The following is a 27,605-nucleotide window of genomic DNA, read 5'->3' as shown; positions in this document are numbered from 1 at the left end:
CGCTGTGCTACGCCTGGCTGCACGAATAAACATTTGTTACTTTGTCGGGCCAGTTGCATCGCCTACAGTGGAGCAGCTCGGTTTCAACGGTTGGTAAACAAAGTGGAAACTGCACGAAAGCAACCCAACAAAGCTAGCAAAGCCCATCTGCACTCTCCCTCTCCCTCTCTCCTGCTCGTGGTGTGGTGTGTAGGCTGTCCCTGCAGCAGCAGCTACAGCTGCTGTCTGCTCCGGAGGAGCCCCAGTAGCACCACCGCCTGCTGCCTACTCGTTCATTCAAGAATCATCGAGCTTTCCACAAACTTCGATACTACAGCCTTCCTCCTCCGCTTGATTTGCTACTCTTCTGCCAATCGATAGTACAGTACTAGCAAGACCTTGCTTGCTTTCCTCTGGGACTGGGAGAAGTACTCCACTAATCGGTTGCAAGACGCATCTTGAACCAGATGCTACTTTGATGATGATGATGCGAGGTCAGCTCTCAGCCCCATCCTTCCTCCTCCCTGTATTAGATTTTGGATGATAACTCCTTGTTCCATGAGTAAGTTACTGGTTTCCTGGCATCTCATGGGGGTGTTCTACTGGAGTATCCCAATCTGAGATTTGAAATGGGGATATTTCTATGCACAGCTATAGATCTCATTACAACACTGCTAAGATAATGTTTATGTATCTTTTGGTACAGCAAGATATGCTGATTAAATCCATCACCTCAATTAAATTGCAAATTGCCGGTCATTTTTCTTGCAGATTTGTAGCCATGCTTTCACCAAGGTTTTAGCAGCCAGAAACCTTTGCTTAGAACAAGTAACCAGCGCAGACAATCAGATTTAGCTGCATCTAGCAGTGAAGCATCTAGTTTGCACCGATATTTTCCCAATACAGCTCCAGATACGACAGATACTGGGTTGGATCAATGGGCAGGGGAAGAGGCAGAGGGAGGAAGATCATCCCAAACAGCAGGAGCCACGAAGACTACAAGGGGAGCGGCGGCGAAGAGGTCGCGCCTGCCAGGAAGAGGAGAGGGAGGCCCCAAAAGCAGAAAGTCGATCCAGCAAAAGTCAAGAATTTGGTAGAGAGTGTCTTAAATGGCAATGCAGACTATCAGCAAGGGGAAGGAGACGATGCAAAGCTCGAGGAAAATGGGAGCAAGAGGAACAGGGTGCCCAAAGAAGAGGGCTCTGACCATCATGACCTCGAAGAGAACAGCTCAAGCACCACCAGGTCTAGCAACGATGAGTCAGCAACTAGGTCAAGTGCGGGGTTCCGGCTCAACGGGAGCCGCCGGAAGAGCACGCCGAGGCGGGCAGCGGAGGCGGGCCTGTAGTTAGCAGGTTCTTGGGTTATTATCAGTTATAGACAGCTAGATGCTCTTCAATTTTGTCAACTTCATATTTTTAGCTTTCTTTCCTGTCATTCTTATGAATGTAAACATTATATGCTGATTGCAGACCATGCAAGTTTTGCTTATGGTGATGAGGAGTGTGTGAGCCACTCTAAATCCACAGTTGGCTCTTCTTGGCTGAGCAGTGAGTACTGTCTCACGTCACAGCTCACCAGTTGATGGTGATCTGAGCTCTTGCAAGTCCACATTGTGTATTTACCTTTGCAATTCCATCGTCACGAGTATTGGGAAGTAATATATCTTATGAAAATGCCCTTTTGATCTTGGATGCATTTGCTGTTTATCCGAAAAAACAATTTTGACAGTGTTACAAAAATTAAGATTTTTTTCCTCATGTATATCTCCATGTTCTATGTGCCCACGTAATGTTTCTCTAAAAACGGTCATTTTTTGTACCCTTTGTAAAAAAGACAAGAACAAATGCCTTGACAAATTCCTTATTTTAGCTCTGAATTTTGACTTCTTTGCATAGGCTGCACAAAAAGTCGATTTTTGCTGAAACAACTTTGTGAGCATGTAGGATGTTCAGATATACACGAGACATTTTGTTTTGGATTTTTTGCCATTTTCGAATATGTTTACATGTTATGGTGTCAAGGAAATTGTAAGGAGGTATTGATCCATGAGCTCGCTGATTCATCACTGATGACATCGGCAAAGAATGCGACGCCATTAGCTATCATATACAGTGTATCACAAGATTATTGTGCCATCTGAACCAACTCAGCACAGGGGCAACCAGCAGCATAAACGATCCAGACATCATGATATCCTTTCCACAGGCAGAGGTGTGGCCATAATCTCTCTGCCTGATGGACTTTACGCTGTCATTTGGAGTGCAAATTAAATTGCAGCGCACCATGCCCAGATTTGGCAAGTACCATGGGCCCGAAGCTCACCCGGACCGTCCAGATACCAAGACTTGATGAGAATTCCAGGGTGGGTGCTCCGGCAAGTTGTAGTGCTTGCGCCCTACTCTACAACAGAGAAAACAAGATGGGTCAAGATCTCGACATGCTACATTATTATTATTATAGATAATCTAGTGGAAAGAAGATCTGCTTAATTCAGCTGGGTGCTGCCGCGATCTAGCTGAAGGTTCCACTTTCTGCCTCACCTATATTGCCTGGCAATGGGATTATGCGAGGAGAATCATATCCGCTGTCGAGTGGCGCATAAACTCGAGAGACCGGGGATATGATGCCTTATGTTTGTTGACTGTCCCTCTGATAATTTGGCCGTTTCATGTGTACTCTATCCAATTCTCATGTGTTTGGATAGTAATCTCCAAACACACCTTTCTAAACACATAACAACTGAAAGTACACCTGAGCCACCAAACACTATGTCAACTTGCGTCCAACAAGTCTCAGACGGATCATCGTCATGCAATCCATCACACAAAAGGTTTCCTTCACGGCTGCTCACTGGGTGGCATCACTATATAATAAAGCAGCTAGGCATCATGATTTCCATGCTTTTCTGTTTCATTGTTGCGTCTCCTGAAACATTCTATAAAGAGAGCGCCCTGCTGACCACATTATAGCACAAGGAGAGGAAGAAACAGGCCAGAAGCACAGCCATGTCCGAGCTACTCGCGATCTTGCTGCTCTCCCTGGCGGCGGCGCGGGCCGACGGGAAGCCATGCGACATCGCTAGGAGTCAGTTCCCCAAGGGCTTTCTCTTTGGCACGGCGTCCTCTGCGTACCAGGTAAGTTCTGGACAACTCTGGAGGACTGCCTACTAGAAGGACAGTACCCAGCGCTGATGTTGCTTTGTGGCGCTGGTGCAGTATGAAGGCGCTGTGAGGGAAGGTGGCAGAGGGGCCAGCATCTGGGACGCCTTCACACACAATCACCCAGGTAATTGCATGTACTCATGCACAGGCCTATACAAAGTGGACTCTCGGACTTGCTACGGTGATCTGTAATCGTAGTTCACTGATTTCCCCATTCAGACAAGATAGCAAATCGGAGCACCGGAGACGTAGCAATAGATTCCTACCACCGGTACAAGGTAAGCTAACTTAATGACTAACCACCAATCTACATGTTCATCTCAATGCCTACATTCCACCAAGTGCAGGAGGATGTTAAGATCATGAAGGAAATGGGCTTCAGTGCCTACAGATTCTCAATTTCTTGGTCACGTATACTGCCTAGTAAGTGATCCTCTATCCTTTTTCTAGTTTCTCATGCATGTAAGGTTTGTTTCCTCAGCTAATGCATGGTCACAGGTGGAAAACTGAGTGGAGGGGTCAACATGGAAGGTATCAAGTACTACAACAATCTCATCGACAAGCTCATTTCCAAAGGTAAAGATTTTCTGATTTCTGATACTACAATATGTTCACATCCTAACATCTAACCAACAATGCAGGTGTTGAACCATTTGTGACCCTTTTCCACTGGGACGCCCCGCAAGCATTAGAACAGAAGTACAGTGGCTTCTTAAGCCACCTTATTGTGTAAGTAGACATGAATTATGGACCCAAACTCATTACTCTGATGAATAACAAAAAACATGCTGATATTATAAGAGAACAGACAACGTGGGCCTAGCCCAGTGGTTCACCCAATGACCGGAGTTCGAATCCTGTCAGGAGCGAATTTCCGGAATTGTCACGCCAAGTCCCGCTTCTACTATATCATTAGTGTCTAGTTCCTTCTAGACACTGTTTCATTTTTTATATTATAAGAGAACAAAGAACTGAACTTTATCGAGCTGTGCCTACATTACCAGGGAAGATTTCCAGGACTATGCCAACATCTGCTTCAGGGAGTTTGGTGACAGGGTAAAGTACTGGATAACATTCAACGAGCCTTGGAGTTTCAGTATAGGTGGCTACTCCAGCGGCACATTAGCACCGGGCAGATGTTCGTCATCACAAAAGCCAGGTTGTAGCATGGGAGACTCAGGAAGGGAACCTTATATAGTAGCTCATAATCAACTTCTGTCTCATGCAGCAGCAGTTAAAGTGTACAGAGACAAATATCAGGTACGAGTTAGTTTTACTTCATTGTGACTATTTTCAGTAACAGAACACAGGCGAGGAACTATTGTGAATAGAATAAATGCATTCTAGTATGTAGAAACTGTCCTACAGTATTACTATATATTTAGAGGACATGTGGCGCTTTTGCTCTTGGGTGCATATGATCCCTTTATTTAAAATGCATTTTAAACAAATTAAAAAAATGTTGAAGTATTCCAAAAAAAAAAATTGTTACGCGTACATCTCCACATCCTTCGAAATTTTCACAAGAAACTGAAGCTTTACGTGGCCTGTGCAAAAAGGTCAAAATTTGGTGCTAAAGCACGGCAAGTGGGAATATCGAGGAATAAATCGACGGTACAAAACACACCCACACCCATGCATGTGTACAAAATCCATTCTCTTTTGCAAAGAAATTTTGTATATTTTTACAGAGGCCACGAAAAATGGCAGTTTTTTACGAAACTTATAGCGAGCACATAGAATGTGGAGGTACCGTAAAAAAAGGACTTTTTGACATTTTGATTTTTTCGGTGGGTAAAAGGACCATATGCCTGGGTTTAAAAATTTCCAGTCTAATCTATGGCTACCGAACAATTTGCATGTATGCGATTTCTCGGAGTAGAACCAAGACACCAAAGACATTGCCTACACAATCTACTGTCAGAAGCAAGCCACCGAATTTCTTGATAAATGTCAACCATAGACAATATAACGGGGGCACACAAAATATCCAAAAAAAAAATGCATCTCAGACTAAAGACAGTGATGGAGCAAAGGAAATATTTAGACATGGTACCTCCTAATAGGAACAAGGAATGTTTAAGTAGTTTTTACAGCTAAACACCCATATATTTTGCCAGTTTGTTGTTTTACAGTGATAAATCAATTAATTCTTGATCACACAGATGGAGCAAAAAGGAAGAATCGGTATTACAATAGTTAGCAATTGGATAATTCCCTACTCAAATTGCAAGGAAGACAAGGATGCTGCGAAGCGTGCATTGGACTTCATGTATGGATGGTGAGTGTAATAAATCCAATATGTGGTTCAGGTTTGTCCATGAAGTTTCAAGCCACTGCAACTGGCAAATTCTTAAGATCTTCTTATTCACACGTAGCGCATTAACAAATTTAACAGGTTCATGGATCCCTTAACCAAAGGAGACTATCCACTCAGCATGAAAACACTGGTTGGAAACAGATTACCAAAATTCACAAAAGACCAGGCAAAAGCTATAAAAGGATCATTTGATTTCATTGGACTCAATTACTATTCAGCAAGATATGCTCGGAATGCTAAACGCAGCAGCAATAGTAACAAAAGCTACAGCACTGACTCACAAACTGAACAAGGAGGTATGCAACTATGCAAGCAATCTCATCTCTATGCTGGTATTCGAATACATTAGGTGAGCTAATAGTTTTGCTCTGCATGAAACAAAAGTGGAGAGAAATGGAACATATATTGGCCCAAAGGTATGACTTGCTCAGAGATATCATCCTAATTCATGTTTGGATAGCTGTAAACGGTGCCAATCTTATAATAAACTCAGCATACAAAAATATTTCAAAAGCATGGAAAAAAAGTAACAGAATAATTTCTCTCTAGGCTGGCTCTTCTTGGCTCTACATCTATCCAGAAGGAATAGAAGAACTCTTGCTATACACCAAGAAGACATACAACAACCCTACTATCTACATCACAGAAAATGGTAGGTCAGCCTAACTGCTGCAAACAATGGCAATTTACTCCACCCTCTTGCCTGAGCAAACGATGGCAATTTACTCCAATCTCTCGCCTGAGCAAACAATCATCTTGCAGGTGTTGATGAAATTAACAACGAAAACTTACCTCTTCAAGAAGCCTTGATTGACAATACCAGAATAGAATTCTACCAGCAACACATATTCCATGTTCAAAAGGCCCTAAGGTAAGTTTGACTCAATTTATGTCAAAACAATAAAGTGTCAAAACAAGTTTGACACATATTCCATGTTCAAAAAGCCCTAAGGCCCTAAGATAACTAGATAAAATAATAACTAATATCACATTAGTGCTTTAACTCAATTTATGTCAAAACAATGAAGTGTCTACATGACAATGTCAGGGAAGGAGTAGATGTACGGGGATATTTTGCATGGTCTCTGTTTGACAACTTCGAGTGGATGGACGGTTACAGTGTTCGATTTGGCCTTAACTACGTCGACTACAAGGATGGTCTGAAAAGATATCCAAAGAGATCCAGCCAATGGTTTCAGAAGTTTCTTGAGCACTAAAACTTGTACTGTATAAGTGAAGTTTTTTATATGCAGTAACAGTGTTAGGTAATGTACACATCAGACTCTGAGTGGATTGCCAGAATAGTAGTATAGATAGCTTGATTGTAATTGTAATTTCAAGGAAAATGCTAGTGCTCCAAATAATTGCTATGTAATAAGGCATAACAGACGTGGTCAGTCTTGCTGGCTTACCAAATAAAAAACGTGTTGGAATGACATTTGTAAGCAAGAAACAGATGATCAAATCGCTTCAACGCAGCATAAAAAATAGCAACAATTTCGAGGTTCTAAAAACCAACTAGGGCTTACTACCTCCGTTAGGGATTATAAGGCCTCCACGTATCCCTAGATCGTAAATTTAACTAACATAACATGAATTGTACTATATAAAAATCATGTCATTGGAAAGTAGAATATCTAATCTTTCTAATGATATATGTTTTGTCATATGTATCTTTCATTACGTTGGTTAAATTTACGACCTAGCAATACGTGGAGGCCTTATAATCACTAACGGAGGGAGTACCATTTTATACTGCACTCATTTTGTGTTTGTAGTGGCATACAATGTAGACTGGAGAGCATACTCATAAGATCGAGTCCGACACTCCATGTGCAACTGAAGTCATACATTCATACTTTAAGAACATATGTGGCAGCAAAAACAACACAAGTACAAGTACCATAGGTTAGAAAAGTTTATACCATAAGATCATCAACTTGCTTTACATATCATTTATTTTGGTTCAGGGACGAAAGATACAATCGATAAATCATCCAGCTAATTGACTAACACTCGAACTTAGTAAGGTATTGATCTCTCCAATTATATGCACTGGCCTGCCATCGAACATAGATGAAAGTGTTGCCTCACAGAGCTTCTTTAGTTCCCTTGATTTTGTAATCGCTGCTTCCTGTAACATTAGAAAAGTAAAATCATTAACATACAGATGGCTACAGAAAACACAAGGAGAAAGTAATAGTTTTTTGGTTCATGGGGATGGACAAAAAAGTAGCCCTTCGGTAAGTTATCAAAGATGATAAGTCATGTATCTGCAGTCCAGTGAGAACAAGAATATACATGTAATCAAACACTATGACAGGTAAAGAAATTACAACTTACTTGCTTCGGCCAGGATGATGATAGTGCATTTTGCAGCTCCATGCGCTTAACTGATAGATCACCTAAGCCTTCTCGCAGTTTCACCTCATGATGCTTCTTTTCTTCTAAGGTTGACACTAATCTGTCCAAAAACCTTGGGAATGGCAAAGGAAGCAATGATAGGTCAAAGAAATGTTAAAATGGGCATATATTTGTGAGGGAAACTTCTTTATTATGTAAGCTTTTAAGACAATGCTATGAGGAATTATAAGTGCCCCACTGCAGCAACAGTGGAAGACACAAGTCAGTATCACTTGTTAAGTGCATCAGATACGCAAGATTGAACTTTCAGAATAAACATTCCTTACCTTTTAGAGTTGAGGATCATTATAAGGTCAAGAGTTTTCTGGTTAGTGAGCAAAGAGATTGCTGAGGAGATCTCTACAAGCATATTCTCCAAACTTTCAGCAGCATACTGTTGGAGAACAAAAGGTGAGACAGCTTGCACCTGATGCTGTAGAGATGATGTATCAGCATTCCTGGCCTCCCCTAAGCGTAGGGTCAAAAATGATTTTACCTGTTTCAAGTGTCAAAAATTCATGAGCTATCCTCGCAAAAAAAGCTAAATTATTAACTATTTTGCTATACTAGAAGGGGACAGGTTGGCAACGCAGCCTTGTACAAGTACAATAACAGAAGTATCATCTCAAATATTTAAAGAGAGAACTTTGATACAAAAACAATAAGAACATACTTCAATAAATGTTGTAATTATATGGCAGGCATCTGAAGTATTTGCAACTGTATGATGTAGAAGAGGATATTAAAATGTCTAAATAGTAAATACCTCAAGTAAATCATCTAGAATGTTGTTTCTGTATTCCTTCTCCAGCAACTGGCTTCTTTCTTCATACTGTCCTGATTCAGTTGGAGCAATCTCAATAGCAGCATTTTCTTCAGGATTGTCAGTAGAGATGTCCCAGCAAATCTGATCAGATGTATCACATGCAAGGCCTTCTTTGTCTGCAGATGGATAGGCTGAAACACCAACGCCATAATTTTCCGAACCTGCCAATTCTACATTGGCATCAATGATCTCATAAGATCCAAAACCGTTGCCAGATTCTTCGGTAGGTTGTTCCACTTCACCAATGTCCCAGTCGATACCATTGTTATCGACCGAGATGTCCCAATCAATATCATCTGCAGGGATATTGAAGTCAATGTGCTCTTCTCCGCCCATATTAGACCCATGAGCTTTTGATGCGTCTCCAAGGGAATTCTGCACCTCTTTGCACACTGAGACATGCAGGGAAGGAGGATTAGCCCGCAGCTGTTTCAGATTCTGTACCACAGCCTTGAAATTTTCCTATACGAAGAAAAACACAGTTAAAATAAGATACAGAAGAGTTGTATAGCACATTTTTCTGCATTCAGCATCTGATATTTCTATCTGTATATGCCTGACTACCTTATCCTCTGTATGGCATTCTTTGACAAAAACCGTATAGTACTCAACGGCCAGCGAGACAGGATCGCTGGTCAGAACTTCCAAGATTTTGCTAAATGTTGATGGAAGTGTTTTCGCAGACTCTATCAGCTCTTGCCGCACATCTACTCCCTACAAACAAAATTCAAAGCAAACAACACATCAATACAACAGATCAAGCAACACAAGAATTGTCTCTTTAGATATAAAGAGAAGCAAACCTGCAAGCCGAGCTCCTGGCAAGCCTCCATGTACCGAGTTGCCGAAAGAGTGGCCAGCCGCTTGATGTCAGCCTCCCTGCGGTCCAGCTCCGCGAGCTGCTGCTGGTTCTTCTGCATCTGCTTCCTCTGATACGGTCTTGAGAGCCAAACAAGCAGATAAAAATTAGCCATGGAGATGCTAGGTCAAGCACAAGCGCAAACATTGGCGCAACTGGCGAGAGGTCTAGGAAAGGCTTAGTTTAGTAGTACATGTCATAGTTGACATTCTGGACCATGATCTGAGCCGCCTCTCCGAGGAAGATGTGGTCCTTCTCGTACGCCTTGACAATCGACTCCCATTCGCCCTAAATAAAGCATTTGCATCGAAGCATATGTCAATCCCCACACTAAACCTGGACGTTCATATCTATCTACAAAAAGGGAACATCAAATCCTACCGCGGATCCTGTGAGGCGGCCGAAGATGTTCCTGCTCTCTGTGTTGGATTCCAGGAGTATGCTGTAGATCTTCTTCGCTTCGAGATACCCTATCTCTACAGGATGAAAGGAGAAAGGAAGCAGACTGAGCGAGGGTTTCAACCTCCGGATTCCGCCGCCAAATTCGTACAGATGACAGGGAGAGCCTAGGGCGTGGGGGAGAGGAGTGGGTTACCTTCGAGCTCGAGGGTGAGGAGGTCGGGATGGAGGTCCCGCGGGAGGGAGGCGAAGGCGGCGGCGATGCGGGCGCGGAGGGCGGCGAGGCGCTTCCTCCAGTCGTGCGGCACCCGCTTGCGGTCGACGAGCCACTCCTGCAGGCGGGCGAAGGCGATGTCGATGGGGAGGCTGCGGATATCCGAAGGGTCGCGCATGGTCGCCGGCGGGCGGCTGATCTCGACGGCGGCGAAGGGCAGGGAGTGGTACGACGGCCGGAGCTTTCCGTCGGGACTCGGGAAGATGGGGACTCTGATTTCGGAACTTTTTTTTTGGTGGACCTCTGATTTCGGACTGGTGTGTGGAGTTGGTGTGCTAGATTAGTACGGACTACTAGTGTTTGGCCCGGTCCAGCCCAAAACCTTTCTCTCTCTCCTTTCTTTTTCTTTCTTTGAGATTTCACAATAAAATCGACGCCACCAAGGCACCAACATTTCCTACAGTGCAGCAGCGTGTTTATACTGTGTAAGTGTCTTCTAAAATAAATATATTAATATCACGAATATATCAATCACATCTAGCCTATCAATGAAATGTCCTAAAAATATCACGGATGCACATAATTATACTACAAGAATAAGAAGAAGAACAAGAAAGATCCTGTTACGATAATCAAAACCTTGTGACTGCATCTTTCCACATAGGATTCTAGGGTTCCTCGTCTCTAGGTTTCGGTGCCAAAGTAGACCGGTGTCGACACAAACAAACTTGACACCATCCTAGCTAGCGCCGAATCGAGGCACCAAAGGCTATTTGGGAAAATATACACAACATGAGCATGAAACTTCAAATGAAGGTTGAACTACATATAACTATTTATTTGCAAACGGTCAGAATTCGTGTTTTAAAGTTTCAAAATATCCAGACTAATATTGTAAAGATTGCCAATGATGTATAATATAAGAGCATCTCCAATAGCGTTGCTATAATAGCAATCTAAAATTTTAGTATAATACACTACTAGGGAAAAGCCTATAGGTGGAGGCAAGTGGTGCCGGCGCACCACCATAGGCATGCGCCGGTGGAACTTGTTGCCGGTGCACCAAATAAGCGCCGTGCCGGCGATGGACGCCCACTGCCGGCGCACCTTCTGATCCGACGCGCTGGCGCTATTTCCTGGCAATACCTCGCCCAACTCGGGCCAGGCCCACGAAGCATTGCCGGCGCACCAGCCCATGAGCGCGCCAGCGGTAATTTACTATTGCCGGCGCGCTCATGGGCTGGTGCGCGGCAATGCTTCGTGGGCCTGGTCCTGAGCAGATATAGGCTGGATGGGCTATATCTGCCGGCGCACCCAGTCTGGTGCGCTGATGAACTGGACTTATTACAGCCACCAACCAGCACTCACACAAGCCACTACACTCACTCCTCATCCACACAACCCGACCCTTCTCCCAACCCACCTAATTTTTGCCCATTTCTACTCCAACTTTAGCCAATTTAACCAAACAAAATCATATTTTTTGAGTAAATCTTCCCTTCCTACATGCATCTCCCACATCCCTATGTAGATCTAGATCTATCTATCGCGCATTGACCGCTCAATCTAGATCTAGTTCTAGATCTAGAAAGTTGGCTTCCATACGCCATTGTCGCGGCGCGTCGTCTCGATCTCATCGACGAATATATCAAACAAATAGGTGATTAATGAACAAATTGAGGAATGAAATCGACGTATGTTGGACATTTGAAGCAAAGCTCTCGTGTGTGGCATATATATATGTTGTGTTTGTGCTTGTGTGTGTTGGCGTTGAAAATGAGTTGCCAACGTTGCGCCGAAATGTTGATTCTTTAAGTTTCCGTTTCGGCACATTTCTGGCGCTCCTATGTCCTACCGTGTAGGAAGGTCATGCCGAAATTTTCCGTGAAAACTACCGACGGATGGATGGTTCTAATCAATTATATAATCTTACCGTGCAGGCGATAATGGTTATCGAGATGAGTGAAAGCGTCGTGATGAGATATCTGAAATACGCGATCATCGACATGTATGAAAATAACCGCACAGAGGTATTGTGTCCGTGCCGAAGATGCAAACGAGTGAAATGGTTTGACCCCTATTCAGGAAAATTGCAGGGGCACCTGCTCACTAATGGTTTCATGCATGGACACACTCAATGGATGAGTGATGATGGCGCGGAGGTCAATGGGGCGACGGCAGCAGGTGGTAATGGCCGGCAAGAAGGAGGGCATCATGATATTGATGACGATGAAGAGTTTGTCGCACAGGACGATAACCTTGACGACGACAGTAACCTTGACGACGACAGTAACCTTGACGACGACGAAGAGGTGCCGCTAGCTTCAGTCGCGCGGGACCCTCATCTTCAAGATCTGCTTCTCGAAAAGACGAAAGGCGCCAAGCGGAAATCAAAGCTTGAGCAACTGGAGATAGACTCGAATACTCCGTTGTACGACTCAGGTCGCGGGTTGGGGGAGTCCCGCTTGAGCGTAGCGCTCGATGTGCTGCAGATGAAGGCGAAACACAGATGGACGGACACAAGCGTCGACGACATTCTGGAATACGTGAAAGATCTCCTTCCTGCCTGGAACACGTGTCCTGGTAGTCTAGCTGAGGCCAAGAGAATCGTGTGCCCTCTCGACTTACCCCACGAAAAGTATCACGCCTGCATCAACGACTCTATCATGTATCGCAAGGAGCACGTGGACAAGACCAAATGTCATGTGTGTGACGCTGAACGGTACAAGAAAGGGAAGAAGAAAGCTCCTCGGAAAGTTGTGTGGTACTTCCCGCTCGCCCCCCGGCTTCAACGGTTCTACGCGGACCGCAAGGAAGCAAAGCTCATGCGCTGGCACGCTGAAAGAAAGGAGGCAGTGTTGAATGATGAAGAGCGGATTGAGCACCCAGTGCTGACGCACCCTTCGGATGCAAGCTAGTGGAAAGCATTAGACAATTAATTCGGAAGTTTTGGGGCAGATCCCAGAAACATCAGGTTGGGTGCGAGCACGAACGGATTCAATCCGTTCGGAAACCAGAGCAGCACACATAGCACATGGCCCGTGTTTGTATGGATCTACAACCTCCCGCCCTGGCTGCGCATGAAGAGGAAGTACATACAGATGAGTATGCTAATTCAAGGGCCGACACAACCAGGAAACGATATCAACATGTATCTTGAATTACTAAAGGAGGAGCTTGAAACGTTGTGGGCGGAGGAAGGGGTAGATACATGGGACGCCGTCTCTGAAGAATATTTCCCTTTGAGAGCTGCGTTGATCACGACGGTGCAGGACTACCTCGGATACGGTTATATTTTGTGTCAGGTGTGCCATGGACACACGGCATGTGTCAGGTGCATGGAAGAGACGATGTTTTTGCAGCTTGGTAAGGATCCCGGCTCTTCAAAAACAGTTTACATGGGGCATCGAAGGTGGCTACACAAGACTGACCCATGGAGAAAGCGTGGAGATCTGTTCGATGGTACAAATGAACCCCGAGGACCTCCACGTAAGAAGAGCGGCGAAGAGATCGATACATTACTGAACGGTGGGAAGGAGGGCCCTGCGCGGGGAATGATTCGTAAAACGCCTGGAGAGAAGAAGAAGAAAAAGGAAACGACGCCGCTCATTGGTGTATGGAAAAGGAGGTCCGTGTTTTGGGACTTGCCGTACTGGAAAATTCTCGATACACCTCACTGCCTTGATGTCATGCATATTACAAAGAACGTGTGCGAGAGCTTGCTTGGCACTCTTCTCAACATGCCGGACCGGACCAAAGATGGGCTGAAAGCAAGACACGACCTGAAAGTTTTGGGCATCAGGGAAGAGCTTCAGATCCCGGCGGCCCAAGAGGGACAGTCGGAGGAGGAGGCGGACGGCGGTCAGAAGCGCAAAAGGATTAAGCAGCCAGACTATTACTGTCCCCCCTCCTGCTTCACTTTTAGTCCGGCTGAGGTCGATCAATTTTTCAATTGCCTTCTAGGAGTCAAAGTGCCCTTCGGTTACTCCGGGATAATAAGCAGATACATGGACCCCAAGAAACGAAACTTCAGCGGCATGAAGTATCATGACTGTCACGTGATGATGACGCAGATTCTTCCGGTTGCAATCCGAGGTATGGATGACCATGTCCATGCAACGCTGGATCGGGCTCAGAACTTCTTCGACGTCATAACTCGGAAGTCGATAAGCGTGAAGAAACTCGCAAGGCTCCAGGAAGAGATCGTGGTGATCCTATGTGAGCTTGAGATGTACTTCCCGCCTGCATTCTTTGACGTGATGGTCCATCTGTTGGTCCATATCATGGATGATATCATCAGTCTAGGGCCGCTATTCTTACACAACATGATGCCGTTTGAAAGAATGAATGGGGTCATTAAAGGATACGTTCGTAACAGGTAACATCCGGATGGAAGCATCGTCCAGGGCTGGCTCACCGAAGAGTGCATCTCTTTCTGCACGAATTATCTAGACATCGAGGACCCTATTGGTTTGCCTCAAAACAAGCACCTCCGCAGGTTCGAGGGAGTAGGCCACAAAAATGGAAGGAAGGAACTGCACGTGCACATGTCTGGTCGGACTTCCGACTTTGACAGGGCCAACTTAGTAGCGCTACAACACATTAACTTGATCGATCCTTGGTTGAAAGAGCACAAAACCATGATAGAGAACAGTGGCAAGCCGATGATGACGGAAGCAGAAATATACAGAGAGCACAACTCCTCTTTCGCGCGCTGGTTCAAAGACCACATTGATGCTAATCCCCCACCAATGGATTCTGCCAAGGATAAACTAGTATTGGCCTTGTCACATGGCCCCGCGCCCAACATCATGACTTACCAAGCGTATGATATCAACGGGTACACATTCTACACGGAAGAAAAACACAAGAACAATGTTTACCAGAACTCAGGGGTAACGATGGATTCCTGGACGGGTGATGTAAAGACTAGATACTACGGAAGAATCGAGAAAATCTGGGAGCTTAGCTACGCTGGGGAGAAAGTGTCGATGTTCCGTATCAGATGGGCTAAGAGCGTCACAAAAGAAGACCGGTATTTCACCACCATGTTTCTACCCGAAGCCAACAAATCAAAGTCCATGAACGCCACCGCGCAGAATGAGCCATGGGTACTGGCAGAACACGTGCACCAATGCTTCTTCATAACCGACCCATCCAGGCCTAGCCGTGTTATCGTGAGGAGAGGCAAGAGGACCATCGTCAGAATGGATGGAGTCGCCAACGAGGAAGACTTCGAAGGACAAGTCGGAGACCCAATGATGGAAGAATCCGAGGACGAAGACACAACATACACCACAAGAAGAAGCAGGACCATGCTACCGAGGTCAGGTTGACCCTTCAAAAAAGAAGTCACGACACGAGGCTAAATTATTCAACGACGAGCAAGAAAAGCAAGAAGAAAGCGAAACACTCTTCTCAATCGATGATGTAAAACTTTATTTGCAATCTATAACTCATATTTTGTGTAATTCATAACTACTCATATGGTCATGGACAATATTTTATGTATGACTAATTAATATTGTGTTGGTCAATATTTTGTGTATGTATATATAACTCATATTTTTTTGTAATGCATAATTAACTCATATTGCTTGGTTATTATCTTGAAAATAGAAGGAAATAAAATAGTATAGGATTTGGGGGAATAGAAAACAAACAAAAAATAAAGAGAAAGGAAATAAGGAAATGAAGAAAAAGAAAATAAAAAAGGAAATGGAAATGGCCAGGCCTGATTTGGCACAGGGACAAGTCCCAGGTATAGCCGTGGCAATGTTATTGCCGGCGCACTAGGGCCTTAGTGCGCCGGGGGTTACACTTGTCCCCGGCAAACCAAAGGGGTAGTGTGCCGGCAGTAAGGGGTCCAGCTATAGTGGGGACTTAACCGCACGCGTGTCGATCCTCTTCCACAGTCACATTCTCTTCACGCGCCCTAGCACACGCCGAACCCTAGCACTGCCGCGCCATCGTCAAGCTCTCTGCACGCCCCTGCGCCGTCGTCGATCTCGCAGCACGCCGGAGCCGCCGCGCAAGGAGGAGCAGGGCGTCGCCGCGGAGAGGAGGGGGCGTCACGCGCCGGCCACCGTCGCCACCATCGACGAGAGGAGGAGGAGGCCGTTGCGCGCCGGCCACCATCGCGGAGAGGATCAGCAGGGCGTCGCCACCATCACCGTTGGTAAGAACCTCTCTCCCTTCCCCTCTTCCTTCCCCTCTCCATCCCCCTCTTCCTTCCCTCTCTCTGCCTCCTAATTCTTGCGCCGATTCTTGCTACTGCTCATGCTCAATTTGCTACTGCTCATGCTCAATTTGCTATATACTTAGGTTGATTAGTTAGCTTTACTCAATGTTAGGCTTTTTCTACAGCAAAATTGATGATTTAGGCTTTTTCAATGTTAGGGTTCATACAGAATGAACAAACAACAATGATGAATGCAGTAGCAAATGATGAAATGCACTCATATTCATTCTCTGGTTTGAAATTTTGAGAGAGCACTAAAATGAATTCATTCTCTGTTTTGAAATTAAATGATGAAATGCAGTAGCAAATAATGGGGATTTTCAGTGCTTCTTTTCATGTTTTTCTTTTCTTTTGCCTCATTGACATAGACAGGAATTGCTTGGACAGGATTTGTAAGTAGAGGAATTAGTTAACAAGAAATTTCACAAAATTTGTTATCAACAAGGAGCTCAGGGAATACTTTTGACTAACTATGAGAGTATGTCCCACAGGGGCAACAGCAACATATTATCATTTCTTGCAAAAAAATGCTTGCAGTATGACATGTTTAAGTGTGTAGATTCTCTCATTTTAGCAAAAAAAATGCAACACTATTCCATTTATTTAGGTAAAGAAGCAGTAGGTTTAGTTCACTATACCATTTATAAAATGCCCAGAAATCCAATTAAACCTTACTAATTAAGTTGCTAATTAAGTAAAGAAGCAGCAGTAGGTTTAGGTTTAGCCTTTGACATGTGCGCTAGTTAGTCCAATTAAACCTTACTAATTAAGTTGCTGCTTAATATTACATGTTGCTCCCTGGTTTCTATTGATCTTAGTAGTGTAGAAAGCAAGGAAGGTTGTTCAATTATCAAGTCCATGACTATGCTATTGCTTAAATCCATGACTATGCTTCCTGTTTGGTTCCAGTTATTGGTATACTAGTAAATTTGCTAGTTGCAGTAGCAAATGCTAGTCTTATTTGCTAGTTGCAGTAGCTGTTGCAGTAGTTATTAGAAAAAATGATGAAAAAATGATGCAGTAGGTTTATTTGCTTGTTGCTATTTGCTTTAAATGATGAAATGCAGTAGCAAATGCTTAGTTCATAGCAAATTGAATTTGATGCCTACTTACTGTAATGGATGAGATGGAACTCATGTGTTAAGTATGCCTGCTTCATTTTAGTTGAGAATTTGAGATATGGTGGTATGAGTTTCTGTTTTTTCTTTTTTCTGCTCTGGTCAGCTCTGCTCTGGTCAGCTGGTTTCTGTTTTTTTCTTTTTTCTAGAAGAGAGTGAGAGAGGAATTGAACCACCTCATGTCTCACATTATTACATATGCTAGCAGTAGCTTAGGGCTCTCCCTTTCTGTTAAGTCTGTTGGCATCAGAAACCCACCGGCGAGCAGCGACGGGCAACACAGTAGAGCCGGGAACAACCGAGGGCTGCGACTGGCCCTGGTCCCTCTGAGCGGCGGCCCGCAAGTCTTCTGGAACACACGCGCCGATGCTGATGCAAGGGCGTGCCACCTGACCGTATACCTGGCCAGGAAGGTGGTGGATGATGCCTCGCTTAGTTTCCTGCAGGGCATACACGTAAACATTAAATACGAGCCTCGATCGGCTCTCAGGTTATCCTGCGAATCGGCTCAAAGAGCCGATATAGCCATGATTCGTACGAGGTGCACGAATATATGGTGGTCCTGCTTGATCGAAATAAAGCTAAAACGATCTACTACGATTTAGGGTTTTCACCGCATAATCGGAACATCCTACTCGTGATTGAGCCTCGCGGCCACGCACGGTGATCGTAAGCCGACCCTAGACAAGGCCTAAAACCAACACGAGGTTGATCCTCGGAACATCCTGTCTAGGGCTAGCAAACTACACCCTACGCGCCACTGGATCCTTCAACCCGTTTGTAAGGCCTAACGATGCAGATATTAAACTAATCCTTGCAGAACAAGGAGCAAATCATGACGGATCGGATCTACTGAATAACGATCAAGCGGGGTGCCGCCCCTACACCTGAGATAGGTGTAAGGGCGGCTAGACGTCTCAGGGTTGCACGACGATAGCATATGATATGAAGAACAATGCTAACCCTAAACACGTCTAAGATAACTACGTTGCTCGCCATCAAAAAGGCTTCAGCACGAGCAACGCATGGATAACGAATAAACCTATACTGCCTAGATCGCAAGAAGCGATCTAGGCAGCATGATGCTTACCCGGAAGAAACCCTCGAGTTGGGGGAGTTGGCGATGCGCCGAGATTGGTTTGTGTTGAACGATGGTTCTTGTTTATTTCGTAAACCCTAGATACATATTTATAGTCCGTAGACTCTCTATCGTGGGAATAGTCCCAACCAGGCACGGGCCCAACTCTAACTAACCGACACGTATCCTACCATGTTACAGATATAAGGGCAAACTTAAGCCCAAACTCGTGTTCAAGGCCGATTCACATATTTCTTCCATGTATATTCTTTAAGTCCATCTTGATCGCGGCCCTCCTTCTGACTCGGTCAAATTCTGGTGATAACACATGCCCCCCTGGTTTTGGAATTGATAATTCCAAAATCACTCTGTCCTTCCTTCGTCGGGTCATGTCGTAGCAGAGCAGAACCATCGCAGTATCCTTCATCATGATGCCTTGTCTTCTCACCTTCCTCGCGTGACTTGGCAGTTTTATTTTTTCTTTGGGCACCACCTCCTCGGGAACTGCTGTGGCATCGAATCTCTACCATATCCCCTTTATTTAACCGTACCGAAAAGTTCGCCTCTTCATCCCTTGCTCTGTTCTGGCCATCGGCACTCAGAAAATCCCCAATCCAGAGCAATGTCTTCCTCATCCTCCTCCTCCGGACTTTCCTACCAATCCTCCTCCTCCCGCGAAACACCAGAGGATATACGCGCCCCGGAGAAATGGGACCAGGAAGACCACGCCTCCTCTGCTTGGTCCGAGGACGACAAGTCCTTGACCAGCGGAGATGAAGACCTCCAGTTCCTTGCTGATGGGGAGCTGGAGCCGGAGAGCGAGGACGACTCGTTCTCCTGGGACGACTACACCTCTTCTGAGAAAGAGGAGGGGAGGGAGGAAGAGGAGGAGGACGATGCCTCTTCCAACGAACCGCCGGCCAAGCGCTTCTGCCCCTGGTCGGGGAACTTCAGCGACCTCGACAGCGACGATGGTGCTGACGAGGAGGACGAGGACGACGAGGGCCCAGCTGGCGGCCGTGACAGCGGCGACGAGGAGCTCGCTGGTAGCAGCGCCGACGAGAGCTCCGACGATGAGGGCAGCGATGGCCCGTAGAGTAGGGCCTAGTAGCATAGGCCTAGCAGTAGTAGATTGGCCCATCAGGCCCTTCTTTTGTTCTTCCTCCCTTGAGCAATCGGCTCCATCTTTGTAAAAAATCCCCTCATTAATGAAGAAATATTTCTCCCTCAACTTTGCCTTTTTGTTAATTTTGCCGATTGTCAAACGAAGTCACTGTGCGGAGAGCCGATGTCAGGGCATCGGCTTGCGACAATTGCCTATTCACATGGTCAAACAGGTTTCATCTGTGTCCACGCCATCTTCGAATTTCAAACGCACAGATTCGAGAACCCCAACGAGAGAATCATCTCAAATGCCGTGGGTCTTGGCTTGGGAATGATCTATTACCCTGCTCAATGAGCCGATGATAACGCACCGGTCGCTCATAATCCATCCTTCACCCTCCCAACTAACGACTTTGAGATCTGATGTACAAAGGGTCAATGATGATGGATCCCCTTTTAGATTCCTTCCAGCAGCTCTGGTGGTCTTCTCCTGTAACAATCCGCCGCCTTTAAAGAAGGTTATGATGCAGGGCCAGCCGATGACCCTCCAATCGGCTCCCAAAACAGAGTGTCTACCAGATTAGCTACCCCCGAGCCTCAGTCAAGGCGAGGATAAAGGTGAGGACGTTCAAACCATCCACCATGCCGAGCCAGCCAAACTTGCCCCCCATCGATCGTCTCTTCTTCCGTCCAAAGCCGATGTCGTAGACGAATAACTGACGGCTTAATGAGCAAAGACCAACAGGCTTCTGACGGTACTGCTGGACTGGCGACCTTGCCAAAGGGTGTCGGACATACTCGAAGAGAAGGCTTGGGCGCCAAGATCGGCTCATCGAAGAGATGGAAGCAGAAGGCCTTGAAGCTGAACTGAAGACCCAGGTAAACCCCGCTGTGCAATCTGTGCTAGAGTCGATGACTGTGCATCGGCTTTGTATCATGAATTTTTTTTTTACGGGCCGATTTTCTATCGGCCCCCAATATTTTACTGCGCATGTATCGCACATGCTCATCCGATTAGGTGCCCCCCGAGCCGAATCTGCCAGGTTACTGCGGATATCGGCTCTGTAGTTAGCCAAGGCACTATCTCTGAACGTCGGCTTCAGCAGGACTAACGTTTACTCTCATCAGCCGACGTAAAAACGCTGCCTATTAGATCTGTGTTGAACATAGGCATAACGTGTGCTGAAGATAATTTTGGCCGATTGCTGGAATCGGCCTCCACGTTGACTGGATCGCTCGATGAAGGCTTGCAATGTTCCTCCATAGCTCCTTGGGGCCGATCCCAAAGATCGGCCTCGCCGCGTTTATTCACAGGCTTGCTCTTGCTATATTGTCAGGCCGGTGGCTAAGACCAGCCTAACCCCGTCCTTCGTGACGTCGATGCGCTCACAGTCGTCCAAATTGATGCCTGAGAGTGGCTCTTGGCCTGCTGCCTCCCAAATGTTCATGTCAGCCGTTGAAATCTCGGCTGAATCATCTGCATGGACGACCTCTACTTCATCTCCATCCCACTGTATTACGCATTGGTGCATCGTGGATGGGATGCAACAGTTGGCGTGGATCCAATCCCTTCCTAGCAGAACAGCATAGGTGCTCTTGCTATCGACGATAAAGAATGTCGTAGGGATGGTTTTCCTCCCTACGGTCAGATCCATGTTCAGAACACCTTGTGCGTCAGATGCTTGGCCGTTGAAATCACTCAATGTCACATTGGTCTTGATCAGATCCAAGCTAGAGCGTCCCAGCCGACGTAGCATGGAGTGTGGCATTATGTTGACTGCCGCTCCGGTGTCCACCAGCATTTTGTTGACCGACTGCCCATCGATATAACCTCGCAAGTATAGGGCCTTCAGATGCCTGTAGCTTCTTTCTCGTGGCTTCTCAAAGATAACCGGCCGTGGGCCGCAGTCAAGTTGTGCCACAGGTGCTTCGTCCAATCCTAGAGCGCTAAACTCTGTCGGAAGGATGAACACCATGTTTATGCCAGCCGATGTTTCATCATCGGCTTTCCTGTGTTTGGGGCGCCACTCTTTCTTTTGTGGCCGACCTTCTTCGTCCAGGGTTCGCTGAATTTTAGCGGCCAGATCAGGCCGCGCCTTCCTCAACGTGTGCAGGTATAACCTTTCGGCTTCCTCCAGACCACGTAGTCGCTGAACCCTTCTTTTTTGGGAATGGCTGAGTCCATCAGGGCACCACCTTGGCCGGTGGTACTTATCTTCTTCTTCATCATTGTCTTCCCATTCCTCGAGATCTTCTTCTCGAGAGGACTCAGCGTTCTTGTTCCGAGGTGGGAGAGGCCCCAGACGCTCGAACACGGACACGTTAGCTGCATCCTTCTTCTTCTGTCTACATTCTGGGCAGTTGCCGATTGTAGGCAATCGGCTCATTCCTGAATCCCAGCAGTGCCTGAAGAAGGGACAGTCCCAGTGCCTATCCACGTCGTCTTGCTCCCTCGCCTTTTCCTTGGCGTGGCGCTCATATCTCTCCTCGTCGTGCTCCCGCCGATGATGCCTCCTGGCGTCCCTAGCTAGGCGATCCCTGTCATCATCGTTGCTGTATCGCCGGCGTTGGTCATATCGACTCACGTATTTGCTGAGGAGGTGATCAGAGAGAGGTCGTTGGTATCGTATATTCTTCACTTCTCCCTCTGTGACGTAGCGCTTGCCATCATGCCGGAGCCGATCGCGTGGAGCGGCTCCCTCTGTGTCCTTGCTACGAGAGCAGCTGCCCTCGTCTCCATCCTTACCAGATTGGTGTCCAGATCCTACCATGTTGATACTGAACGAGAATTCTGGCTGGCACCCTCCTGGGTAAGTGCACTCCACCATGTTAACGGCGGGGAAGGGGTGTGTGTCGACTTTCATGGCGTACTGGCTGAAAATTAGACGCCCTTGTTCTATCGCCATTTGGATCTGCTGACGCCACACCCTGCAGTCGTTGGTGGGATGGGAGAACGTGTTATGCCATTTGCAGTATGGCTTCCCGTTCAGCTCCTGTGCCGTGGGGATCTTGTGGCCTTCGGGTACCCTCAGCTGTTTCTCCTTGAGTAAGAGGTCGAAAATCTGCTCAGCTTTGGTAACGTCGAAGTCAAATCCTCTGGGAGGACCTTGTGGCTTAACCCACTTGCAGGACACGGGGTTTGCCCCCCGAGTCCATTCAGCCACTGCTACCTCCTGATCTCCCGCAGAGCCTTCGTCTTCATCTGCCTCAACCAGGACCACCGCTCGCTTGAATTTGTCCTGGTATACATCTGGGTGACGCTGTTCATATGCTGACAGCTTCTGCACCATGTGGGCCAGTGAAGGGTAGTCTGCTTGGGAGGCCACGTCCTTGATCGATGATGCGAGACCCACCACCGCCAACTCGACTGCTTCTTTCTCAGTCAAACGAGCCGAATAGCATCGGTTCCTAACGGTCCTGAAGCGCTGGACGTATTCTGACACCGTTTCTCCACGCTTCTGACGTACTTGCGCTAAATCGGCAATGCCAGGCTCGGAAGCGTCTGAGTGGTATTGTGTGTGGAACTGCTCTTCCAACTGCTTCCAAGTCCGGATTGAGTCGGGTGGCAGCGACGTGTACCACCCGAAAGCCGATCCTGTGAGGGACTGTGCGAAGAACCTCACACGCAGCTCATCTGATGCTGAGATCGTGCCCAGCTGTGCCAAATATCGGCTCACATGCTCGATGGAGCTGGAACCATCTGATCCATTGAACTTGGAGAAGTCCGGGAGCCGATATTTGGGTGGTAGCGGGATCAACTCGTACGCATTGGGGTACGGCTTGGAATAGCCGATTGTCCTCCTTTTCGGCACCATGCCGAACTGGTCCCTCAGGATGGTACTGATCTGATCCACGGTGCTGGCTGTCGGAGTTGAACTCTGAAGATTCGCCGGAGTGGCGTACTTAGCCAGCCATGCTTGCTTTTCCAGCTCTGAGCCAACTGCAGGAGCCGTGCTCTGGAGGTTTGTCGGGGTGGCATACTTAGCTACCACGTCTGCTTCTCAAGATCTGTCCCCGAAGCTCCTCCTGTCGTTCCAGAAATCCCTGCTGTTGCAGCCTGGTTTGTGAGTGCCCAGTTACTGCAGTCTGGCACGTATGTGCACGTGTATCCGTGAGGGATCTCCTTGGGCGCCTCGTGCAAGAATTGATAGTCATTAGGGCCACCACCGATCTTGTAGACGATGTATGCCGGTGAATCCGGCACTTCCGGTGCTGCCAGCGCAAACGGCAGCGGTGGACGGGACTGGAGTGGTATCTCTCCTTGGTGAGTCCCGAGAGCTGGTCCTGACGGAGAGTACTGATGCCTCATGATTTCCTGGATCACCCGAAGAGCGACACGCTCCAAAGTGTTCACCAGGCTCTCAGAATGGCGGTGTACCGAGTGAGCCACCATGAAGTTGATCTCCTGACGCAGGGACCTGGTGCGTTCTTCTGACGGGGTGGACATGTCCACTCCATCTAGCGCGCCTTCAGGGTTGAACCCTTTCCACCTGATGCCGTGCGAGCGGGTCCTGTGAAAAGAGCCGATGAGGTCGGCTTCAGGAGTACTTTGATCTCGTCGTACTTCTTCTTGAGCTCCTCAGTCAGGTCGTCGTACGTGACTGGCGTGCCTTCCGCCATCTCAGATGTAGATGGCGATGGGGTTGCTGTCGAAGATTGTCCCACCGGGCGTGCCAGAATGTGTTGGCGTCAGAAACCCACCGGCGAGCAGCGACGGGCAACACAGTAGAGCCGGGAACAACCGAGGGCTGCGGCTGGCCCTGGTCCCTCTGAGCGGCGGCCCGCAAGTCTTCTGGAACACACGCGCCGATGCTGATGCAAGGGCGTGCCACCTGACCGTATACCTGGCCAGGAAGGTGGTGGATGATGCCTCGCTTAGTTTCCTGCAGGGCATACACGTAAACATTAAATACGATCCTCGATCGGCTCTCAGGTTATCCTGCGAATCGGCTCAAAGAGCCGATACATGTCGTCGTGGTGAACGAGCAGATGCCATGGGATGGCTTGAGTTGGGGCCGAATGTGCGCTAGAGGATTCGGGGGAGGGTTTGCGATGAGATTGGATGAACTTCCGGATGCTTTCCTCAAGAACACAACCTAGGGTAGTGAAGCAAGAAGAAGAACACAAGGATGAACTCCGCTCCAGATCTTTCTCTTTATTACTCTTAGCGAATTACAGGTTTGTGTTTTTGCGTAAGATATCGCGTATATCCGTAACGGGGCTACCCCCTCTCCTTATATGATAGAGAGGTGGCTTGCGGAACAAGAAACCCTAATGGCTTGCTGATCAAGAAACCCTAATGGCATCTAGACATCATCCAAAGGAATATTCTAGCATCTAATGGCATCTTACAGCATCTTTGACTAGACAAACTACTTTTACAACGTCTCTGTAGTCAAAAAGGGCGGCGCCGGCTTCTTTAACGACAGAGGCTGACGCCCCTGGTCGCTTTTGGCGTCATCCTCCACTTTACATGTCAGGGCTCTGTTTAAAGTCACTTTTGCTTCGCTCATCCTTCGTCTTCTTGCTCCAGAGGAAAACTTTGACCAGCCGTGCTGATACGCTCTCCCTCCGGTATCTTCTGTACCCGGTTCCGGTATACCCCTCTTGGGGATCCCGGCTTAGGTTCACTTGGCCGAACCTCCGGCTCCTTCCTCCGGTATCAATATTAAACCGGTATCTTGAGGGTCCAAACCATCCGGTTTGGCATGCCTTTGGCATACCGGGGATCATCCCCCCAACATTAGTCCCCGAAGCCGGTATAGTCTGAAGGATTCTATCCGACAGACCATGCTGGGTTCCCATATCTCAAGATTCCGGTTTAATCTTTCCGGAGGTCAGCTCTATTCCCGGCGTCTTTGCCGTTCTCATCTCTTTTCCTCTTTGCAAGGTGTTTTCCGGTATCTCATTCTCCGGTATCTTAGCCATTAACTGCCTCCTCGGCGAAGTCGAGAATTTCTCGGGTACAGTGCCTGTCAGTGACATGCGCACTGTACCTGACCGCGTCAGTGTCAGGGGTCACTTCCCTTCGGCTCCCGCGCCCTCATTAAATACGGCACACCGGATCCTGGCTGTGGTTCCGGATCCACGCGACGTGCCTGTGGCCTTTTCTGCTTGGCGCGTGTATTGACGCGCCACGTGGCGGCCCACGAGGCGAACCGCCGCGGCCTGGCAGTTGCCAGCCCACTAAGCCCTCCTCCTATAAATGGGGGAGTCGCTCCTTCTTCTTCTTCCTTCGCACTTCCTCAGTTCTTCGCGCACAAAGAGCCCTTGCCCCCTCACGCCCTTGCCGTTGCCGTTCATCGCCGGAGCTCCGACGCCCTGCAACTTCCGCCGTCGCATCGCCGCGTCTCGCCAAGCTTTTGCCGCGCAGAGATTTCTCGCGGCGTTGCTCCCGCAGCCCTGCGTTCTTGCTTCATCGAGCTCGCTTTCGCCCGCCCGTCGCCGCGCTTCTCCGACGACGTCGAACGCTTCCCCTCACCGGTGAACTTCCTCCTGCGTGTCTCCGCTGCCTCAGGTTAGGCTGGATTGGTCTTCACCCTTCTCTTTCCCACTTTGCGGATCTTGGGTCGATAGTGTACTTATTTTCTCCTTTCTTTTGCCTTTCTTCTTACTCGTAGATCTTCGCGCGAGGGTAGATTTGGGGAAAATAGTTTTCCGGTTACATTGCGATGTCTAGCGAAGAGATTCTTTCCGAGTCCTCCTCCAGTAGCGAACGGACCGCGTCTTCCGACGGTCTTAGCGCAGAGATCGCCGAGATGGAAGTAGATACCGGGAGGGACCAAGAAGCCGGCAGCTCTAGCCAAGCTTCCGGTCAAGATCTTTCCCAGATTACACGCGGAGCCTGGAGAGGTTCTGACGTAACCCAACATGAAATTGACTGGCTTTACCGGTCTAGGAGGATACCGGAAGGAGTCTCCTGCCGGCTCCCTGGAGACGAAATCGAACCGGTACCCAAACCCGGTGAGTACGTCGTTTTTCTTGCTCACTTTGAGCGTGGCTTCGGCCTTCCCGTCTCCGATTTCTTCCGCCGTTTTCTCGACTTCTACAAACTCCAACCCCACCATCTTCCTGGCAATGCCATTTTCTACCTCTCTTGTTATGCCACCTTTATGGAGGCGTACATTGGCATTCGCCCCACTCGCGAGACTTTCGCTCGCTTCTTCGCTCTTAAGATTAACTCCGTTCAGGGCACAAATATCCCTGCGCCCAAACCCCCCGTACAATGCGGGTCTTGCATCGTTGGCAAGCGCCAAGGGAGCCCCTTTTTCAAGTTTACCGGTCTTGAGTCATGCCGGGCATGGCAAGAGACCTTCTTTTATGTGAGGAACGACGGCGCCCCAAATCTCATTGACTTACCGGCTTATGATCCGGCGCCGCCCCGACAAGTCAACTGGAAATACTCCCCTGGATCCAGTCATCCTGTAACAAACCGGATAGTACGCTTCATCGAGAAGCTGAAGAGGGAGACCAACTTGTGCTCCGATGATATCATCCGCACGTTCATCTCACGCCGGGTGCTTCCCCTTAAGCGCCGGGCGCACAAGATGTGCGAGATGTATGGCCCCGGCGATCCCACGAAGATCACCGGCCTCCCTTTGAGCAAAAAGGACGTTGTCCGGAAGGCTAAGCAGATCTGCAAGACTGCGATGCCATACGATTGGGAGTGGGGTCTCCGGCCTTTTAGCTCCACCAACCCTCCAACTCAGGAAGTAAGAGTTTGCGTAATCCGGGTTCTTGTACCGGTAACTTTCGTGTTGTGACTAACTTTCCTTTCATTTGTTCTCAGCTCAAGGACCGCTTTCCGGGCATCTTATCTGACCGGCGAGGCATCTGCCGGAAGCGTCCTCTGGACCGGGTTGATCCTGACCCTTACGTCCTTTGGCGCGACCTCAAGATG

General features: G+C 47.6%; 3 protein-coding genes across 3 annotated transcripts; 2 read left to right on the top strand and 1 right to left on the bottom strand.

Annotated features, from left to right (window-relative positions):
* The first annotated feature begins 239 nt into the window (after positions 1-239).
* Positions 240-1,507, top strand: LOC127317106 (uncharacterized). Its single transcript, XM_051347629.2, has 2 exons — positions 240-473; positions 751-1,507. The coding sequence occupies exon 2, from the start codon at positions 917-919 to the stop codon at positions 1,325-1,327; it is 411 nt and encodes a 136-aa protein (XP_051203589.1). The 5' UTR covers positions 240-473; positions 751-916; the 3' UTR covers positions 1,328-1,507.
* A 1,417-nt stretch (positions 1,508-2,924) lies between these two features.
* Positions 2,925-6,924, top strand: LOC127317107 (beta-glucosidase 24). The gene is made up of 13 exons (XM_051347630.2): positions 2,925-3,116; positions 3,198-3,267; positions 3,363-3,421; positions 3,491-3,566; positions 3,642-3,719; positions 3,785-3,872; positions 4,148-4,403; positions 5,309-5,424; positions 5,542-5,759; positions 5,848-5,879; positions 6,013-6,115; positions 6,226-6,334; positions 6,512-6,924. Exons 1-13 carry the CDS (start codon positions 2,988-2,990, stop codon positions 6,678-6,680), a joined length of 1,503 nt encoding a protein of 500 aa, XP_051203590.1. The 5' UTR covers positions 2,925-2,987; the 3' UTR covers positions 6,681-6,924.
* Positions 6,925-7,297: 373 nt separating this feature from the next.
* LOC127317108 (CDK5RAP3 protein homolog) lies at positions 7,298-10,474 on the bottom strand. The gene is made up of 9 exons (XM_051347632.1): positions 10,147-10,474; positions 9,933-10,027; positions 9,745-9,839; positions 9,496-9,631; positions 9,257-9,406; positions 8,633-9,154; positions 8,154-8,362; positions 7,807-7,939; positions 7,298-7,597 (listed from the first exon to the last, which is right to left on the bottom strand). The coding sequence occupies exons 1-9, from the start codon at positions 10,340-10,342 to the stop codon at positions 7,457-7,459; spliced, it is 1,677 nt and encodes a 558-aa protein (XP_051203592.1). The 5' UTR covers positions 10,343-10,474; the 3' UTR covers positions 7,298-7,456.
* Positions 10,475-27,605: the final 17,131 nt, after the last annotated feature.

Source organism: Lolium perenne, chromosome 7 (assembly GCF_019359855.2).
Source record: "Lolium perenne isolate Kyuss_39 chromosome 7, Kyuss_2.0, whole genome shotgun sequence".
NCBI classification, from domain to species: Eukaryota; Viridiplantae; Streptophyta; class Magnoliopsida; order Poales; family Poaceae; genus Lolium; species Lolium perenne.
This window is presented reverse-complemented; position numbering and strand designations above follow the sequence as displayed.

Coding starts and splice junctions, on each gene's coding strand:
- LOC127317106 (XM_051347629.2), top strand. CDS start 917: ATGGGCAGGGGAAGAGGCAGAGGGAGGAAGATCATCCCAAACAGCAGG.
- LOC127317107 (XM_051347630.2), top strand. CDS start 2,988: ATGTCCGAGCTACTCGCGATCTTGCTGCTCTCCCTGGCGGCGGCGCGG. Junction 3,268..3,362: donor CTTCACACACAATCACCCAG/GTAATTGCATGT, acceptor TTCCCCATTCAG/ACAAGATAGCAAATCGGAGC. Junction 6,116..6,225: donor TATCTACATCACAGAAAATG/GTAGGTCAGCCT, acceptor ATCATCTTGCAG/GTGTTGATGAAATTAACAAC.
- LOC127317108 (XM_051347632.1), bottom strand. CDS start 10,342: ATGCGCGACCCTTCGGATATCCGCAGCCTCCCCATCGACATCGCCTTC. Junction 9,407..9,495: donor GCCAGGAGCTCGGCTTGCAG/GTTTGCTTCTCT, acceptor TTTTGTTTGTAG/GGAGTAGATGTGCGGCAAGA. Junction 9,155..9,256: donor AATGCCATACAGAGGATAAG/GTAGTCAGGCAT, acceptor TTCTTCGTATAG/GAAAATTTCAAGGCTGTGGT.